The sequence below is a fragment of the Bos grunniens genome, chromosome 28 (assembly GCF_055505025.1).
Source record: "Bos grunniens cultivar Pamir isolate PY7600 chromosome 28, Bosgru_T2T1.0, whole genome shotgun sequence".
Taxonomy (NCBI): domain Eukaryota; kingdom Metazoa; phylum Chordata; class Mammalia; order Artiodactyla; family Bovidae; genus Bos; species Bos grunniens.
Window position 1 is genome coordinate 41,433,101 of NC_141192.1, and position 20,815 is coordinate 41,453,915.

Below are 20,815 nucleotides of genomic sequence, written 5' to 3' on the forward strand. Positions count from 1 at the left end.
GGCTTAATTCCAGAGTCTACGTTTTTTTCAAATACGCAATACTGCTGCTCATTTATTACAGAACATATTTATGAACTTCACTGAAGGGCTTCTGTATTTCACAGAAAGTATGTACTTTTTCCTCTAGAGCTGAGGCTTAATATCTATTAAAGGTTTGAAACTGGACTCTCTCTATTTGACCACAGAAGCATCCTAGGACTGAGGGTCTGTCTGAGCTATAGCCCTTGGAAAAGAGACCCCAGAATTCTGGCTGGAAAACTCAGAACATGCTCCAGGGCAAGGACTGGCCCATGTGAAGCTGATAAGATCCCCAGCTACACGGTGTCTCTGTGTTGGAGGTATCCCACTGCACCGTCTTGGGAAGTAACTTGCACCCAGATTTTGGCAGTGTGGTGATAGGGAGGGGGAGGGCAAGATTTTAACATCAACTCCTGTGCTTACAGCCCCATGGAATATCACACCCATGACCACCTCCTCGGGGAGAGGGTCTCCCTGCACCACACCTTTCTCTTTGAACTTGAATAATCATCAAGCTTCCCTGGTGGCTCAGATGGCAAAGAATCCACCTGCAATGCAGGAGACCCTGGGTCAGGAAGACCCCCCAGGAGGAGGAAATGGCAACACACTCCAGTAGTCTTGCCTGGAGAATGCCATGGACAGAGGAGCCTGGTGGGCTACAGTCCATGGAGTCTCAAAGAGTCGGACACAGCTGAGTGACTAACGCTTTCATCACTAATACCTTCATCAGTTTCATCATCAACCTAGCCCCTGCCAGCAGGTCCTAGCCCCCACCACTCTCTCAGCAGAGTCTGCCCTCCACTGAGGGGCCATCAGGCTCCTACCCCAGCGTTTCCAAACCGTGTTAAGTGAAGAGGCCCTTGCCCCCCTTGGCTGACGCTGAAGAATGAGGGCTGCAGCCACCGCGGCCAGGCTTCAGTCACGGCAGGCGGGTGCAAGTGACACTCAGAGGTCAGCAGAGGGGGGAGGGAGTCCTCACAGCTCCCGAGGCCCCACCCCTTGCCTCGCCGCCTCCAGGGGACCAATCTGGGCCAGTATAGACTCTCCTGCTGTCCCCTTTGCCTGGAATACCCTCCCCAAATGTTTCTGCTCTCTGCCCACCAAGGGCGTCCTTGCTCTCTTGCCTTGCAGCCCCTCTTCCCACATGCTCTCCTCCTCTCTGGGGTCCTGCAGTCCTTTACAACCATCCTAGAGACACTGAGGTCACTTTGGCCATGCCCAGCTCTCTGCTAGAGCCATGGATGCTACGTCCTTTGAACCCTTAGAGCCCGGTACAGTCCTGGGCTCAGAAAAGGTGCCTAGTACCTCATGCCTCTCCCCCCGGGGGCAATGCTGTGCTGGTTGCAGGGGAAGCCACCACGAGGAAGACACGTGAATAATATCAAGGAATCAACAGCCTGATAAAAAGAGAAGTCAGAACAGATTCTCAGGATGCTGAGCAACTGAGGTCCTCGAAGAGTGAATTACTGGAGCGTGATGCACGCATGCGTGCTCGTTTGTGGGGTAGAGACACAGACCTGGGCGTGTGCACCCTGAGCGTGTGTGTTAGGGGTGGAATCTCAGAGCCAGCTGAGAGCACACTTCTTCTGTAAAAGGCTTGAGAAAATAAGGCAGTGAAAAAACACTAGAGTTTTTCCAAAGTGCATGTATTAATAGAAGATTAAAAAAGAAATGAAAGTGTTAGTCGCTCAGTCGTGTCCCACCCTTTGCGACCCCATGAACTGTAGCTTCTCTGTCCATGGGATTCTCCCGGCAAGGATACTGGAGTGAGTTGCCACGCCCTCCTCCAGGGGATCTTCCCGACCCAGGGATCAAATCTGCATCTCCTGTGTCTCCTGCATTGGCAGGCAGATTCTTTAGCACTGCCACCTAGGAAGCCTGACTGGAGGGTGGAGGACACACAAATGCAGCCCAGCCTGAGAAGGAGAGAGGGGGCCATGCAGGCTACCTGGAGCTGAGAAGGATGTGAACATGGGGCATACTTCCATCTCTAAATCAAAGCAAAACATATGGAAGAAGACACAGCGTTGTGACAGGAATGAAATAAAGAGGGATGATTTCAAAGCCCCTCAAGATTGCCGGGAGAAATATCAATAACCTCAGATATGCAGATGACACCACCCTCATGGCAGAAAGTGAAGAGGAACTCAAAAGCCTCTTGATGAAAGTGAAAGTGGAGAGTGAAAAAGTTGGCTTAAAGCTCAACATTCAGAAAACGAAGATCATGGCATCCAGTCCCACCAGTTCATGGGAAATAGATGGGGAAACAGTGGAAACAGTGTCAGACTTTATTTTTGGGGGCTCCAAAATCACTACAGATGGTGACTGCAGCCATGAAATTAAAAGACGTTTACTCCTTGGAAGGAAAGTTATGACCAACCTAGATAGCATATTCAAAAGCAGAGACATTACTTTGCCAACAAAGGTCCATCTAGTCAAGGCTATGGTTTTTCCTCTGGTCGTGTATGGATGTGAGAGTTGGACTGTGAAGAAAGCTGAGTGCGGAAGAATTGATGCTTTTGAACTGTGGTGTTGGAGAAGACTCTTGAGAGTCCCTTGGACTGCAAGGAGATCCAACCAGTCCATTCTGAAGGAGATCAGCCCTGGGATTTCTTTGGAAGTAATGATGCTGAGGCTGAAACTCCAGTACTTTGGCCACCTCATGAGAAGAGTTGACTTATTGGCAGAGACTCTGATGCTGGGAGGGATTGGGGGCAGGAGGAGATGGGGACGACAGAGGATGAGATGGCTGGATGGCATCACTGACTCGATGGACGTGAGCCTGAGTGAACTCTGGGAGTTGGTGATGGACAGCGAGGCCTGGTGTGCTGCGATTCATGGGGTCGCAAAGAGTGGGACACGACTGAGCGACTGATCTGATCTGATCTGATCTTAGGCACTAATCCATCCACAAGGCCACCCACATCACAGACCATTGGCATCCCACCCATCTCTGCTCTGGATGCTAGCCAGTGCAAACCCAGCCTTTCGTGCGGGCCACACAGATGTTCCCAACCTCTTACAGGCTGTGTGTGTGTGTGCACGTGTTAGGTCAGTCGTGTCTGACTCTTTGCAACCCTATGGACTGTAGCCTACCAGGCTCCTCTGTCCATGGGATTCTCCAGGTAAGAATACTGGAGTGGGTCGCCAAGCACTTTTCCAGGGGATCTTCCCCACCCAGGGATCTAACCCACATCTCTTACGTCTCCTGCATTGGCAGGAGGGTTCTTTACCACTAGCACCACCTGGGAAGCTGTTACAGGCTGTGACAAAGTCCACAAGTGAACTGGCTTTTTACTTCCTAAATAAAGGCCAGACAGGGACCAGCAATACACCCCAAGTGGGAAACCTGGAGTCTGGTTCCACACGAGGTTCTGGGCGAGGAGCGTGCCTGTCCAATCCGTGCATGTCACTCACCGCCCAGGCATGAGCAAGCCAACTCAGCCCCAGGGCCCAGCTCAGAGTACCCCGCCTCTCCCCACTAGATCAGACACCTCAACAAGACACCCCTGAGAAGACCAGATGGAAACTCTACATCATGGTGGAATGCAATGATTATCCCGGTAAATCTTCTATTAATACATGCACTTTGGAAAAACACTACAGTTTTTTCATGGCCTTATTTTCTCAAGCCTTTTACAGAAGAAGTGGGTTTTCAGTTGGCTCTGAGGTTCCACCCTGAACACACACAGGGTGCCCACATCCAGGTCCGTGGGTCAAAATCACGCGGCCCCACAGCCAGTCCACACCCGCTGGGCACTTCTTGCTTATGGACCAAATCTTGTCAGAAGCCGAACGCCAAACAAACATGCCTGTCCCTTCCTTCAACGCTCAGATGATGCATGGGTGATAAAATAGTTTTACAAAATTAACAGGGGAAAAGTATGAACGTTTGCATATCTGCTTCATCAGGACAAACGCAAGCCAGGTGTGGAGGGACCGAGCATTATAATAATAATACCAATAAATCACATACTATAATATATATTATATTCCTGTAATATAAAATCTTACAGGAAAACAGCCTGGATGGAATCCCTTGCTTCTGCCCTGAAGCAACTCATCCTCCAAAGTTCTTGAATCCAAGATTGCATTACGACAAGTACAAGAAAGCCCTGTGCCCACAGTATGCCCAGAGTCCAGAGGAAACCCCCTCTCCTTCCAGAAAGGGGCCTCAGGCCACACAGAGGAGTGGCCAGAGCTAGGACATGCAAGCTGGCTGTCCAACACTCGTATGGGAGGTGCTTGTGGTGACAGATGATAGAGACAGGCAAGGATGGGGAGGCCAGGGGCTGTGGCAGCTCTCTCCCTCCCCTCTACTTTCCAGCACAGAATACAAGGGATCCAAGAATTCTAAATCCCGGTCTCCCACCCGTTAAAGAGTTAAATTTGTCGAGGGCATTCATCATATTTTTTATTTTCTTTACTTGAGGATGCTTTGCCGTTGGGGTCTTCCTGATCCTAGAAGGTCTGCCCCTCCCACGTCTACGTGTGTGGGTGCTTCAGTCATGTCCACCTCTTTGCGAGCCCATGGACTGTAGCCCTCCAGGCTATTCTGTTCATGGAATTTTCCAGGCAAGAATACTAGAGTAGGTTGCCGTTTCCTTCTTCCAGGGGATCTTTCCAACCCAGGGATCAAAACCACATCTCTCCTACCTGGTCCCCTAGCCATTAAAGAGTTATATTTGTCAGGGCTATTAATCACATTTTCTACTTTCTTTATTTTACGATGCTTTGACATCTGGTTCTTCTTGATCCTGGAGGAACTTCCCTTCCCAGGGCTGGCCAGTTCCTAGAGAGGGAAAATACCTCACCTGAGGGCAAGCCTTTCACAGCAAAGCAACCGTCTCACAGCCCGCACCCAACCACCTCCTCTGTAGGCTCTCTCCACCCCGTACTAACCCTGATCACCCAGGGCCAGCTACCAGACAGCCAGGGACAGCCCCTACACCCCAGAGCCTTGAATTGATTCAGACTGGCCCGTCCTGCTCTACTGACCCTGCCTCACCTGTTCCTTCCCCCACAAACCTCAGTAAAGCCCCCTTGCCCAAGTTCCCCCTCTCTCTGCCCCCTCCTGACCATGCTGGTGCTTCTCCTAGGACTCTGCATAGCTTGACTGTCCCTCCTCTTGGGAGCCGTGAGTAACAAACTCTCTTTTCAACGGCATTGATCTGAGCTACTGGCCTCACCACATGTGAGTAATAACAAAACCTACACTTTAAAGCTCAGCTTAAGACAATAGAACATGCTGTATTTAGCCACTGACTAGACTGATTCACAACTTTAAATATCCAGATCTACAGTCTGCATGCCGCGTGCCGTGTCTCTGCCCCCAGCCCCGTGTGTATTAGTGATGAGCCTGCTCTCACCAACATTTGCAGTTAATTCTATAATGGACAAGGGGGAAGAAAGAGACAGGCCTTATCAGCTAGGAACACGACATTGTGAAAGAGGTAGATTACAGCCTTATCAAGACAGCCGACAGGGAACATAATCCTTGATCTATCAGAGCCCAGCAAGAACGTGTTATGAGACATCCAGCTGGTACCTTCCTGGAGGCAGCATCCGGGAATCAGGAAGGCAGTGTTGGGGGCTCAGCACAGGGGTAGTGAGCTGGGGGCTGGGAATGCCCACCCTGGCTGGGCTTCTGTGGCCCCCAACACGACACCCTGAACCAAGGTTCGTCACATCTGGCTACTGCATTTTCCATTTCCTCCCAGCAGCAGAGCTGAGAGGCGGAGACGGCTGGGTGCAGAGCTCAGATGGCGACCACGAGTTCTCCTTCCTCCAGGCCATTTGGCTGGGCCCCGACTCCCCCTCCTCACACGGGTCCTTCTCATTGGAGAGAGAGCCCACAAAAAAACTGCTTAACACCCTGCACTGGTTTCCCTTTGACCTTGGAACAATACCCAGACCCTCCACGATGCCTGCAGGTCTCCCCTTCCGCATCTCGTCCACCCGTCCCCTCTACCCACGTCTGGCCTCACTGACACACCGGGTTCTTCCCCATCCGTGCCTGGCAGGCTCCTCCTTGTACCCCCTGCAGGGGTGGTTTTCTTATCCTTTAAGCTTCAGCTTCAATGTCACCTCCTTAGAGGGCACTTCCCCTGGAGCCACTGACTGTCTGTCACTCAGCTATTTACTGTCTGATCCCTGACTGTCGACTCTGCAGGTCTTTAGAGCATCCTGTAATTATTTTATTTATGGGTTCATTTACACGGGCTCCCCAGATTGACTCATCTGTCAATGCAGGAGATGTAAGAGACATGGGTTCAATCCCTGGGTCAGGGAGATCCCCTGGAGGAGAACATGGCAACCCACTGCAGTATTCTTGCCTGGAAGATCCCACGGACAGAGGAGCCTGGTGGGCCACATACAGTCCATGGGGTCACAAAGAGTCAGACAGAACTGAGGCGACTCAGCATGCATGTTGTTTGCTACTTTTACTTTTCTGCTCCTCCCATTACAATTCAAGTTTCAGGAGGCCAGCCCCCATAGTGGTTCTCAGTGCCTGTCCATTAGTTAGCTTGTGTAGCTGCTCTGTTACAAAGTGTGTCTGATTTCATGGTCTTGGCCTCCTCGGTGCTGAGCCCCACTCCTGCTCTATAAAGCACAGGTGAAAACAGCCTAGTCATGAGCACAGGCACTGGGCGTTCGGCATCCCTGGAAAGCTGGTTGTGTTACCAGCTTTAGGAGACACTGGTGCCTTACACAGTCAACTTCAGTGTCAACACGCAGCTCCGCCCACCTGCGAGAAGCCTCAAACTCACACCCAGATGAGCAGAGCACCTCCAGGTAGAAACTGATGTGAAATCAGAAGGTTTGGCACCAACTCCTAATCCGAGAGCAGGGGCTCAGGACTGTGGGTGAGGAGAACCACCTCCATCTGTTTACAGAGACGGCTATGAGAGCATTGTTTGTAAGTGGGTGGCTGGCAGCCCCTGCGAACACCCGCATCTTCATCTGCTCCCATCCTCTGTCTGCAGGGGGCACAGGATAGACAGGGGGACACATGGGCTTGTAAGCAGAAGACAGAAGGTCAGTACTCACTCCCCAAGAAGTGAGGGCAAGCTGGCCACAGCCCCTTGTCACAGTGGAGAACAAAAGTACAGCACGTGTTGAGGCTGACTCTGATTTTCAGGCTTTGACTCCGGACATTGTATTTGAGGTAACGCTAGTGTGAAAATCGAAGGTATTACAACAGAGTGCAGCAACACCTCCAGCAGCTTCCGGTGCCCTGTCTCTGCTCCCTCTCCCACACCCTGACGAGCACAGGATCCGTGAGAATTTAAAAATAGCCTAACATGGGTTTCAAATAGAGTAAACTAAATGAGTCCAATTTTCTATGCCTTTCATTTTAAATTATGCGCTGACTGTCTAGCAGCAGAAAATTCAAGTGAGGAGGATGGGACATTTAAAATCTAATTTTCAAAAATTGGGTCCTAAGGCAGAACAGAGAAAATGCATTTACACATATAATTGCGCTTGTAAATCAATCCTGGCAGAACAAGTGGCCCTTTGGCTGGCGAGAGCGCCTGGCCTGCGCTCACCTGGCCCCAAGAAGCCAAGTCACAGGCTCACGGGTACTTTCTGAGTCCCTGCTAGGTGCCAGCTGGGGTGCGAGGTGCTGAAGGAGACCCCGCTCACCAGCCCAGTGCCTCAAGAACCTTGTGAACTCATGAGGATATCACCCATGTAAAGGGGTTTTTACAGCATGCTGGCAGAGGCCAGGATGGGCTAGCTGGTGAGAAGGTAGGCACTTCCCGTGGTAGAGATGGATGGAGGCCACAGAGGCGTCACGGGGAGGGGAACAGCCAGGGAGAAACAGGAGGGATGAGCAGGGAGCAAGGCAGGTAGCAAGAGGGAAGGGAACAAGAAGCCATGTGCAAAGACTTGGAAGTAAGGAGAGAAAGTACATATTTGGGAAACCGGAAGCTGAGACCACAGATGATTAAAGTGTAAGGAAGGAGGGGAGGGTGAGAAACAAAGATGGAGAAAGCATGGCAAGAAGGCCATTCAGGGACTTCCTTGGGGGTCCAGTGGTTAAGACTCCAAGCTCCCAGTGCAGGGGGCGTAGGTTCAAATCCCTGGTCGGGGAACTAAGATCCCACATGCTGCACAGTGTGGCCAAAAGATAAAATTTTTAAAAAGAAGGGGCATGCAAAGGTCTACCAGGAAGCACCACAGACCTGGTCTCCTAGTCCATTAATTTCTCTGCAGCGTACAGAATGGATTGTAAGGGGATGAGATGAGACACAGCCGGATCAGCGGAACACTGCTGCTGTGATGAGGGAGGCCTGGAACCAGAAAGTGCCTGCGGGTGAATAAAGGCAGGTTGATATCAGAACTAGTACGGAAACAGAACCGACAGGATTTTGTGTTGGGCTGAATTTATTCACTCAACTACTGCACACCTAGCAGCCACTCTGTACTGGGCACTATCAGAGAAGCTATAAGCATCACAGAAGAATGAGAAATCAGTGGGTATTTATAAAAATGTTTAAGGCAGTACTTGCTATTTGGGAACTACTGGGTTATTGCTTAAATAGAATGAATAAAATAGAATAGACATGCAGCTTACATTCCAAGTGGGGAGAGACGGAAGCCAAGAAGTAGGTATGATATACCAGCTGCTGTGAGTGAAAATGGACCATATGTGTATTGAGGGCAGCCGTTGTAAATATGGTGGTCAGAAGAGACCTTAAGATGGTAACAATTCAACAAACACTCAGCAGAGGTGAGACTACATGAGAAGCAAAATGAGACGAAAAGGCAAGCCTGATGGCAATGGGCATCACCAGAAAAGAAAGATTTGGGAGGACAGAAAATGAGCTCACTTTCTAACAGGTAGACTTGGACATGACCTTAAGATATCCAAATGGAGTTGACCCATAAAAGGTGGTCATGAGGGGTAGGAATTCACAAGGTGGAGAATAGGGACCCAGCCGGGAGTAGGGTTTCAGCTTCTAGAAGCTGCCCACATGCCTTGGCCCAGGGCTCCTTCCTTCCAGCTTCAAAGCCAGCAACCCCATGTCATTTCCCACCTCAGATCTCTCCAACCCTCCTCCTGCCTCATCTCTTCTCTGCTTCCAGCCTAGAAAGTCCTCTGCTCTCAAAAGCTCTTATGATTAGATTGTGCTCTTTATAACCCAGGGCGTTCTCCCCGCCTCAAGATCCTCAACCTCAATTATATGTGCAGAGCTTTTTGTAACATCACCTAGTCATAGATTCTGGGGACCAGGGCATGGCTATTTGGGGGCCATTATTCACCTAATGTGCCAACCATGTAGCATGGCAAGAAAAAGTGGCTGGGGACAGAATCCCCAAAGGAACAAAACCTTAAAATGATGAGCAGAGAAGGAGGAGCTGGCAAAGATGACAGAGATGGAGTGATCAGAGAAGTAGCAGGATCCCCAGAAGGGCAGGGTCTACAGAAAAGCAAATGAAAGGTGAAACGTCTCCAAGTGTCAGCAGGGTTAGACACTGACAAGAAAGCTAGAAAGGATCACCTGGGTTTACAATAGAAGGTGATCTGCAACTCCCCCCCCCCCCACACACACACATACACACACACTCACACACTCAGAAATCCCTCTTCCACACCACTTCCTACCAGGCTGCTGTTCCCTAGGCTGCCACATCCCCCAAACCCACCCAGGATTGGCCCCCAGAGCTGCACGGAGGGGACACAGGCTGGGCGCCAGGACCTCATCAAAGAGACATGAGCCTGGTTTTGAAAGAATCAGGCTGACTTCCATCCCACATGCTCACTCTCCCTCCTGTGGAACAAAATGAAGGCTCCGTGTGCAGGGGGCAGGGAGAGGATGGAGCCCTTTCTTACGAAATCCGCTGAGATTGATCCCTTGGTATGGGAAAACACTAAATGCCAACAGAAAATCTATTCTCCAATCCCCATGGTTTCCTGGTATTTGTTTTAGGTATTTAAAATGCATTTGCTTTGACTCTAGAATGGTTAATAAGTTAATGTCCTAGATATTTAGGAGGAGGTAGGTATAAAATCATTGGCTTAAAATGATCCCAGTGAAACCATTTCTTCTGACAAGATCATAAAATGCACTTTCCCAGTGAGTCATCCGTAACTGGCTCCACTCTGTAATAAAGTAGGGCTGCAGGTTTAATGGAAGACAGAACCTGCTCCACCACAGATTAAAGTGTCATTTTCCTCACGCGTCTCCATGTGGTTGAGGGATTGCAGTGTCTTTTTTCTGATACTCTTTCTATCATCGGACCCAGAGATAAGCAAGCAGTTTCTCCTTATCACAGGGTCATGTTATAAATATGTGAGTTGGATAGTGACCCTTTGACCACAATGAAAAAGAAAAAATAGGAAGTCACCGCTGAGTTTTTTATTTTACAGACAACACCAGATGGCCCTGTTATCACCTCAAGATCCCATTAAATTTTTAGCAGGGAATTAGTTTTTCATTTGGGGGTATTTTTCTTTTAGATTTTTTTTTTTAATGTGGGCCATTTTTAAAGTCTTTATTGAATTTGTTACAATATTGCTTCTGTTTTACGTCTTGGTTTTTTGGCCCTGAAGCATGTGAGATCTTAGCTCCCTGACCAGGGATCGAACCCATACCCTTTGCAGTGGAAGGCGAAGTCTTAACCACTGGACCACCAAGGAAGTCCAAACAGGAAGTAAGCTTTAAAGTTATGAAAATAGATTTATTGTGTTTAAAAATCAGGAAATACGGGGTGGGAGGTAGGAGGGAGGGGACATATGTATACCTATGGCTAACTCATGCTGATATATGACAGAAACCAACACAGTATTGTAAAGCACTTATCCTCCAATTACAAATAAATAAATTTAAATTAAAAAATAAAAGTCAGGAACTAGAGTAGATGAAACTCCTATGGACATTTTCTTTTTTAAAATTTATTGAAGTATAGTTGATTTACAATATTGTATTAGTTTCGGATGTACGACAAAGTGATTCAGTTATACATATATATGGGGCTTCCCTGGTGGCTCAGACGGTAAGAATCCATCTGCAATGCAGGAGATCTGGGTTTGATCCCTGGATTGGAAAGATCCCCTGGAGATGGGAATGGCAACCCACTCCAGTATTCTTGCCTGGAGAATGCCATGGACAGAGGAGCCTGGTGGGCTATAGTCCACAGGGTCACAGAGTTGGACACGATTGAGTGACTAACACTTTCACTTTTCAGGTGTATACATACATTCCTTTTTTATCCCCCCATTCTTTTCCATTATAGCATATTACAAGATACTGAATGTACATCCCTGTTGGGCTTGTTCTTAATTATAGGTGTTGAGAACAGAGACATTAAGTGGCCTTGGCCTCTGTTATGACAGCTGCCATTTTGACAGCTGAATTTTTTGAGACAGGTTTGTCCACCTTTTCATAAACTGAGCCCCACCAGTTTCACACCTATGCTGTTTTAATTATGTAATTCTTTTTACTATCTACCTTCCACCAATAAAAACCTTAAGAGACTCACTTAAAACAAAGACTACAATGTTGTCACTGCTTTCCATGATGTGGGCAAAGGGGCCGGAGAGGGACAAGGACCACCCCGCATAATCGCACGTGGCTGCCTGGTGCCCAGAAACACATGGCTGACTCCTGGACAGAGTGTATTGCTTTGTCCTCTGTGACATGCCCACCTCTGTGCCCTCTGGGCTAGAGAGACAAGAGTGCCCAAAGATCTGCTCTGAGGGGTTGCGGAATTGGGCCCAGATGGCGCTGGATGCTAGGCGAGCACAGCAGGAGGAAAACAGCTGGTCTGTGTGAGACAGAGCAGAGGGCAGCCGGGCTGGTTCAAGGTGCTGCAGGTAAGTTCCAAGGATTCAGCTAGGTGGGTTCTGTGTAACTCTGTAATGCACTAAAAATACTGGAAAGTCCTATTTTGCATGAATTTTCCATTAAATATCATGCACGGTGCATTTGTGCTGTGCTGGGCTAAGTCTCTTCAGTCATGTCTGACTCTTTACAATGCTATGGACTGCAGCCCACCAGGCTCCTCTGTCCATGGGATTCTCCAGGCAAGACTACTAGAGTGGGTGGCCATTTCTTCTCCAGGGGAGCTTACGTGTTGTACATTTATGTATACTCAAATCAGGGAGTACATATACACATATATATATAAGTATATATACTTCACTTCATGGGCAACTTAAGAGATTTTCAGGGGCAATTTTCAATGTGCTTTTTGTTTTGTTTTGTTTTTGTGCATCTTGTGGGATCTAAGCTCCCTGACCAAGGATTGAACTCGGGCCACTGAAAGTACTGAGTCCTAACTACTGGACTGCCAGGGAAGTCCCTATAGGTAATTAATAATTGCCTTAAGTGCCACCTTTAAAACTCAACCCGTGGACTTTCCTGGTGGCCCAGTGCTTAAGACTCCACACTTCCACTGCCGGGAGCATGGGCTCAATCCCTGGATGGAGAACTAAGATCCCACATGCCCCATGGCACACCAAAAAAGAAACCTAACCCCTGCATAAGGTGACTGTCTCTCTACCAATTGGCCTGAGTTTGAAGGCCGACCAGTTAACACTTGGATTAGACAGGGGTGCAAAGTGTTTGAAAGATGTTTTCAGGGCTTTCCTCGTAAAAGACTTTACGCTGATGTGTTCTGTGAAGCCAGCTGTCATTGAGCCATTCCGATTGTACCTGAAGGACAACGTGTGCAATTTAGGAACCCGACCTTCAATCTAAACTTTACTGCTTTGGAAAATCCAGGATCTGAATTTTGAGAACCATTTTAATAAAATGTAGCACTTTCTCCCCACCCCTTTTGTGGATTTATTTCCCTTGTATTCATGAGGTGGTTGGGGGGAAAAAAAAAATCTGTGTTTAAAAAAAAAGTAAGGACCTACCCACCATTGTTCCCAAGTGGCTTGGCCTCCCTCAGTCATGCACCACTTGTACATTAAACTCTCATTCTCAGGATGGGCCCCAGGCCCAGAGGCTCAGCTCCGGCCTCTCCATAAAGCCCAGGGCACAGCGCGGATCATCCTGCTTTACTCAGATGTCCTGCACTCTCTTTACCACAATCCTTCCTTGTCCCATTTTGGCAAATGCTCTCTCTGAATGTGAGCATACAAGTGCTGTGTCATTTATCTCTCTGGCTCAGACCCAACCAGGAGTTAATCCTTGCAGGCTGTGCAAACAAGAGCAAGAGGCTCAGAGATAAACCCTTTCCTGGATCCACCAAGCCTCTCTCTATATCACCTCCAGTGGGAGACACCAGTCCAGAGTCAGCTCTGCCCTCCCGTGGGGGAGACCTAGACACCCCCTTCACTGTCCAGAACCTTCCAATCACCTCCTTGGAAATGGAACTCAAGCTTGGATTATGAAATCTAACCATTTTCCATGCAAATAAGAATATGTATGTATAAATGAGCCACTTTGCTGTATAACAGAAATCTACACATTGTAAATCAAATATCCTTCAATAAAATTTTTCAGAAATTTAAAAAATAAGGAACTACACATTTTCTATAACTTCATCAAACAAATCATTCACATAAGACACCTAACAATAATTTATTTAACTGTTTTTGTCCAATTAAGTGACAATATACAAAATATACATCTTACAGTTTCAAAGGAGTGTGATATAAGATTTCACCTTCTAAGTTTAATATTTCTACCTGGATTTGCATTGCTTAAAAAAGATCATTCCTTTTTTTCTTTCATTTACCTGTACTAATGTGATGTCCATTCACACCCAGAACAGATACTCTAAGAACCCCCATCCTTGACTACAGGTACTGTTTCCCAAGCATGGCCATGAAGTAAGTGATGGGTCTACACTGAAACTGAAAACTACTCCCACAAAACCAAAAGGACAAGAAGGGGGAGGGGATGGAAATGGTGTCCCTGGAGCAGAAGGTATGCCACCTGAGACTGTGGCCCTCCCAGCCACTGCTACACGTGCTTCTCCACCTAGGTTCCTCACTCTCCATTCCCTCTGCTCTCTCTTTCCTCCATCCTTCCTTCCAGAGACATCATGGGGTAAGTCTCAGGTAGGCTGAAGGCTGAACAGGTAGGTTAATATTGGCTTTCTGCTTTCTACTTCCTCCTCAATCTCATTTTCACACTAGAATTTTCTGAGGTCTGCATAGCAGAGCCTGCAGAGAGAGTGAAGGATGGCTCTTTGGCATCCTAGGGGAGGTTCTCGGTGACCCACAGGTATGCAGATTTGGGGAGGTGGGAGGCCCAGCCAAGGGGAGGACTCTGGCCAGGGGACATACTGCTTGATTTTGTCCCAAACGTTTGGGTTGTAAGTATATCCCTACTGAATTTAGAACACCAAGTCTTCCCCACTGTCGTAGTCCATTCAGGCTACAATAACAAAAATCCCATAGACTGGGTAGTTTATAAACAATAAAAATTTATTTCTTATGGTCTGGAAATTGGGGAGTACAAGATCAAGGTACTACAAGGTTTGGTATCTAATTAAGTAAATGCTAGTCGCTCAGTCGTGTCCGACTCTTTATGACCCCATGGATTACAGCCCGCCAGGCTCCTCTGTCCCTGGGATTCTTCAGGCGAGAATACTGGAGTGCATAGCCATTCCCTTCTCCAGGGGATCTTCCTGGAGGTTTGAACCTGGGTCTCCTGTATTGCAGGCAGATTCTTTACCATCTGAGCCACCAAGGAAGCCCTTGGTGTCTGATTAGAGATAGTTTTCTGGTCATTTCACTGTGTCCTCACCTCCCAAAGGTGCCACCTCCAAATACCATTATATTGGACATTAAGATTTAATATATGTATTTGGGGGGAACAAATATTCAGTCTATAACATTCACCAATATGCTTGATGAAATATTTAATTTTGAAAGAAGTCAAGTTAAAATGAGCTTTTGAATTTTTTTTTTGGAAATTCACATTTTACCCTACAAAAATCAGGTATCATGAAATGTCACAAAACTAGGGATAAGTACAAATGTTTGAAGAAGATGCAACTGGTGTGTCTTAATCAAAAGGACATGTGTTTTAGCCATAATTGCTTTAGAGGTGGCAATAGGTGGCTGGATGATTTATTTTGTGCACAATTGGGGGTTTATTATTATAGTACTAACTTGTGTTTGCTTTCAAAGAGTCTGAAGCTCTTATAATTGAGAGACAGTATAAGTGGTTAAAAGTAAGACTTTGCACTCATGCTAACCTGGGTTAGCTTTGTGAGTTATCAGTTCAGTCAACTTGGGCAAGTGCATCATTTATTCATCTAAAAATCAGGACAAACTTGTACTTCCCTCATAAGATGGCTGTAAGGCGTCAAGGAAAAAATGCTCAGTAACTGTTAACTTTGATCAGTTCTTCTACTGTCATGATCGTCAATTTCACTGTTGTCATCACAATGATGTTGTGGTGGCAGAGGGACAGTAGATAGCCTCCATTTCACATATCTCTATGCTGGGTTTTTCTAACATGAGTTCAAAGTGGATCTAATTTATAAAGGAAATCTACAACTTGACTGGAGCTCTCCAGGGCTCCAATGAGAGGCTGAGAGCCAGAGGCATGATATGATTTTTCACAGGTTGCAAGAAGAATACAAGCTTTTAATTCTAGTATGTTAATACTAGATAAATATTAAATGTATCTAGTAGAGGATACACTATTATGCATTTTAGGATTATTGCATAGCTTCACTCACTCACTGAACTTAGAATACTGAACCGAATAAGAAACCAGCTCCTGAGGGGTCGGGGTGAGGTCGGAAAGGACGGCTGCATGTGGCACTACAGGGCCTCTCATGCAGATGATGAACCTGGAGTTAGGTGGCACCACTGAAGGTCAGAGGAAGACCAGACTTTGAGGTCAGACAAAGCAGGATTCAAACCCAGCCCCTGACATGAATCAGGCCTGTTACTGAACTTTAGATATACTTCCTAATACGTAAAATGAGAAAAATTATTCCTATGTGTTAGGTTACTCTCAGAATTAGAAATTTAATTCAGACCATTTAGTCAGACAGTCCTAAATACCCAGCCCTAAGAGAAGACAGGGCTTCCCCAGTGGCTCAGGGGTAAAGAAACTGCCTGCAATGCAGGAGATGTGAGTTCAATCCCTGGATCAGGAAGATCCTCTGGAGGAGGGCATGGCAACCCACTCCAGCTGGGGAATGCCATGGACAGAGGAGCCTGGCAGGCTACATAAGGTCACAGAGTCAGGCATGACTGAAGCAACTTAGCATGCACACAAGCAGGAGAAGACAAGAGGCTCATTGTCATTTTGGTAGATTATTTTGCAAGGTTACATCTCCCCAGGTAGTGCCACCACATAACTCCAAGGGGATAATCTCATGGAATACCATGACTTAACACTTTTGTTGTTGTTCAGTTGCTCAGTCATGTCCAACACTTTGCAATCCCATGGACTGCAGCACACCAGGCTTTCCTGTCCTTCACTATCTCCCAGAGTTTGCTCAAACTCATGTCCATCGAGTCAGTGACGCTATCCAACCATCTCACCCTCTGTCATCCCTTTCTCCTCCTGTCCTCAATCTTTACCAGCATCATTCTTCCCCAATGAGTTGGCTCTTCACATCTGATGGCCAAAATACTGGAGCTTCAGCTTCAGCATCAGTCCTTCCAATGAATATTCAGGGTTGATTTCCTTTAGGATTGACTGGTTTGATCTCCGTGCTGTCCAAGGGACTCTCAAGAGTCTTCTCTAGCACCACACTGCCATTGATTTAATAGGTACTGTGTCTGCAATTAAGGACACTGCCACGAGGTGTCAATATGGAGAAACAACCACGTGGTACAAAGAATCTGGCTCCCCAAAGCCAGGAGCAGTACACAAATCAGTGCTGAGGTACACAGCAGGTACCACAATTAATTGTGTGTCAGAACAGTGCAGACTTCCTATTGCTCTAGAAACACTTATTAGCCTAATTTGGTTCATTCACTTACTGACTCAACAATTATTTATGAACCCTGCTACGAACTGCTGAGTCAAGTCAAAGGTTTGTAAGTGAACCCACTCCTGGTTACTACATTATAAGCAAGTCCTTAGGGCATCTTCTGTAGATCCACATGCCCACAAATGCATCATAACAGGGAGGAGCTGTACAGATTCACCCACTCCTCCATCTGCAATTAGCATGACTTCTGTTAAGGGCTCTGAACACCTTGTGTCCAGGCTGGTTCTGGCTTCTTTCAGGCGAGGGACCACCAGGAAATCAGGACTACATTAAAGTAGGCAGGGGTGGTCCAGGTCCATTCTGGGCAACCAAGAGGAAGACTAGCCAAGGCAGGTCTCTAAAGCACAGTCTAGTTTGGGAGACAATATTCACAAGCGGACCAAAAGCAGAATAATCAAAACGGAAGCAACTTGCCCAGCCTTGAGTCTGTCCGGTGAGACACAGGAAATGTGACACTGGCTACTGAAGCAGCACGTGGGGAAGTGAGAACTAAATCAATGGCTTCCAGGTCTCCATCCCGCCCTCTGCTCAGCCGTGGGCCCCTGAAGCTAGACTTGCATCAGGCTGGCAATCTCCCCTGCTCAGTACCCAAGACGTCAACACCTAATATGGCACCATTCTTTCTGCCAAACAGCTGCAGCCAGCAACAGCCCCGAGTCCCCAGGCCCCCTGGTACCTGTCTGTGCTGATGGGCATCTTCTCTGTCAGGACCCAGAACATGTTTCCCTAGGGATGGGATGTTATAAATGGTGGTCAGGATCTCAGATTGCCTACCAAAAGGCGAAGTGGGCCATGCAGGGTAGTGACCAGGGCATAGCTCCCAAGGCCCACCACCCAGCGGGAATCCCACTGTCACTGGCCATAGGACGCTGGCCTACAGATTGAACCCTGCTATGTATGTCTTGGCTCATTGTCTAAACGTGGATCAAAAGTACTGCAGCCACCTCACATTGTTATGGTGAGGATTCAATGTGTTTGCATTTGAGTCACTTAGCAGGATGCTGGGAAAGAAACACTCAAAGTGTTTGAGTGAGAGAATACTGGCCTGGCAGCCCAAAGACCCGCACGTGGCTCTGGGCTCCCTGTAAACTTGAGACTCGAAGCTTCCACTGAAACTTGTCTGACCTCACGTGCCTGATCTGTAAGTGGCAGGAGATAAAACACCCGATCTCTGCAGTCTTTCCGATTCAAACCCCAAAGGAAAATGCTAATGGGAACGTTTTGTCAATTTGTTTTCTGAAATTCTTTGTTTAAATTTTCCTTTTCTTTTCCAGTGATATTCATAGTGAGGGCCTGCTTGATAGTGAAGGTCAGGTTCCCTGTCTTGTCCTGGGTCCCAGAGGCTTTGGGTGACCTCTCACTCCAAGCTGGAGGTCCTCAGCCTCGGGCTGGCTCCACAGGCCCCTTTGGCACCCGGACACCTGGCCCCACACATCAGTCAGGCTCAAGCAGCCACTGCCCTGAGCATGCCCTTAGCAAATGCCCTTAAATACAAGACCCGGGGAAAGTCAAGAGTGATTGTCCCTCAAGGAAGCAAAAAGAGGAGATGCCTTCTTATAAAGTGCCTTTCTCTCACAGTCTCCAAAGAAAGTCAGGCTTCCCCGGCATTTATTTCTTTCTGCCATCTGGTTTTAAGCCACCAAAAGCTCTCTTCTGCCCACTGAAGCCTGAGCCACCCTGTGCTTCCCAACCCAGACCTGCTGCACAGCATGAAGCACCTGCTCGCAGGTCCTGAGCACCCACCACCCCCGGCTGTTCCAGGTAGGCTGACGCCAGCACTGGGACAAGTCAGTCCGTCTGGGCCCGGAGCCGGCCGTCTGCTCTGGGAGGCGGGGCTGGGAGGCTCATTACGGCTGGGAAACATAACCACCCAGCAGCAGACTAACAGACGACAGCAGGAATGATTTAAGCCATTTTCGAAGTCTTGGGGTTAAAAATACATGCTTTTGGCTGTGAGATGGTGCATTGTGATCACAACTACTTGGGGACAGGATTTCCATATTTTGTCAGGAGTGGGGGAGGCGAGCAGGGGAGGAAGGATGGCGAGAACAATAGCATGGCCCCATGGATGGCTTGCCTGGTGCAAGCCCAGAAGGGCACGGCCTTCACCCTGAGTACACCCTGCTGGCAGGCAAGCAGAGGCCGTCTCCACAGGCCACCTCAATGCTCACAGCAACACCGTCCACAGTAGCCAGGATGTGCAAGCAACCTAAGTGTCCATCCACAGATAAACATTAAAGAAGATGTGTGTGTGTTTAGTTGCTTCTGACTCTCTGTGGCCACCAGCCTCCTCCGCCCATGGAATTTTCCAAACAGAATACTAGAGTGGGGTACTATTTCCTACTCCAGGGGATCTTCCCGACCCGGGGATCAAACCCATGTCTCTTGTGTCTCTTGCATTAGCAGGCAGATGCTTTTTTTAAAATTTTAATTGGAGGCTAATTACTTTACAATATTGTAGTGGTTTTTGCCATACATTGACATGAATTAGCTATGAATGTACACGTGTTACCATCCCATCCCTCTAGGTCATCCCAGTGCACCAGCCCTGAGCACCCTGTCTCATGCATTGAACCTGGACTGGCGATCCGTTTCACATATGATAATATACATGTTTCAATGCTATTCTCTCAAATCACCCCACCCTCGCCTTGTCCCACAGAGTCCAAAAGTCTGCTCTTTACACTTGCTGCTCACATATAGGGTCATCGTTACCATCTTTCTAAATTCCAATATATATGCGTTAATATACTGTATTGGTGTTTTTCTTTCTGACTTACATCACTTTGTATAATAGGCTCCAGTTTCATCTACCTCATTAGAACTGATTCAAATGAATTCTTTTTAATAGCTGAGTGATACTCCATTGGGTATTCTTTACCACTGGCACCACCTGGGAATCCCTAAAGAAGATGAGCTACGTATATATACATATAGAATACTGCTCAGCCATAACAAAGAGGTATCAACATGGATGGACCTAGAGAGTTCTATGCTGAGTGAAATGTCAAGACAGAGGAAGACAAATACTGTACAATATCACTTATATGTGAAATGTAAAAAACAAAGCAAAGGGATATAACAAAACAGACTTACAGATACAGAGAACAAACTGTGGCTACCAGTGAGGAGAGGAAAGCAGGGAGGGACAAGATGGGGAAGGTGATGAAGAGATACAAACAGTGTGTGTAAAACAGATGACCAACAAGATTCGGCACAGAAAAATACAGCCATCATCATGTATCAACTTTAAATGGAGCAGAATCGATGAAAAGATGGAATCACTGTGTTGTACACCTAAAACTAAGGCAACATGGTAAATCAACCACACTCCAATAAAAATAAATAAGAAACCTGATGATCATGTCTTAGTGCTCCTAATCTTGAAGTGTGCACGTATGCCTCACGCTTGGGAGCAGGGTTGGTCTTGGACTCAGACAGATCCCACGACCCAGATGCAGGAGGGTGGAGTCTAGACAGAGAATGAGGATGCTAAACCTTCCCATCTTTTGTCTCAGAGAAAGGGGGATTCTCCTTCCAGTGGGGGGACAGAAGGACCATCCCGGGTGCTCTCAGTGGTCCCCAAGGCTCCGTGATTAGGGTATAAGCACACTGCAGTGAACACGTGTGCCATCTACAGTGTGAGTGAAAACACCATTGTTGGGCTAAGTGGAATTCTAAGTAAAAATTCCAGGAAACCAATGGACTTTTGAGCAAAGCACATGAAGTGATGAAGACAATGCATCATACCCCTTGGGAAAGACTCGTTTTTCAAAGCTGGCCTTTCTTCAAGGAGGTCAGGAAGGGAGCATGAGAACTGAATTCGCATTTGAGCCCTCTCTCCACTCCACTCTCGGTCCTTAGATTT

The 20,815-nt window shown here is 47.5% G+C and overlaps 1 protein-coding gene across 10 annotated transcripts in view; it reads right to left on the bottom strand.

Annotated features, from left to right (window-relative positions):
- DISC1 (DISC1 scaffold protein) overlaps positions 1 to 20,815 on the bottom strand; it is a 423,187-nt gene that overhangs the window by 102,408 nt on the left and 299,964 nt on the right. The window contains exon 8 of one of the 10 annotated variants that reach the window (XM_086381284.1): positions 8,200 to 8,332. The exons of 8 other annotated variants lie outside the window; for them this stretch is intronic. In XM_086381284.1, coding sequence (XP_086237410.1) covers positions 8,224 to 8,332 — 109 coding nt within the window. In that variant the 3' untranslated portion in view covers positions 8,200 to 8,223. Of the gene's footprint in view, positions 1 to 8,199; positions 8,333 to 20,815 lie in introns of those variants that run through there. One more of the 10 variants, XM_086381282.1, reaches the window with a different exon arrangement.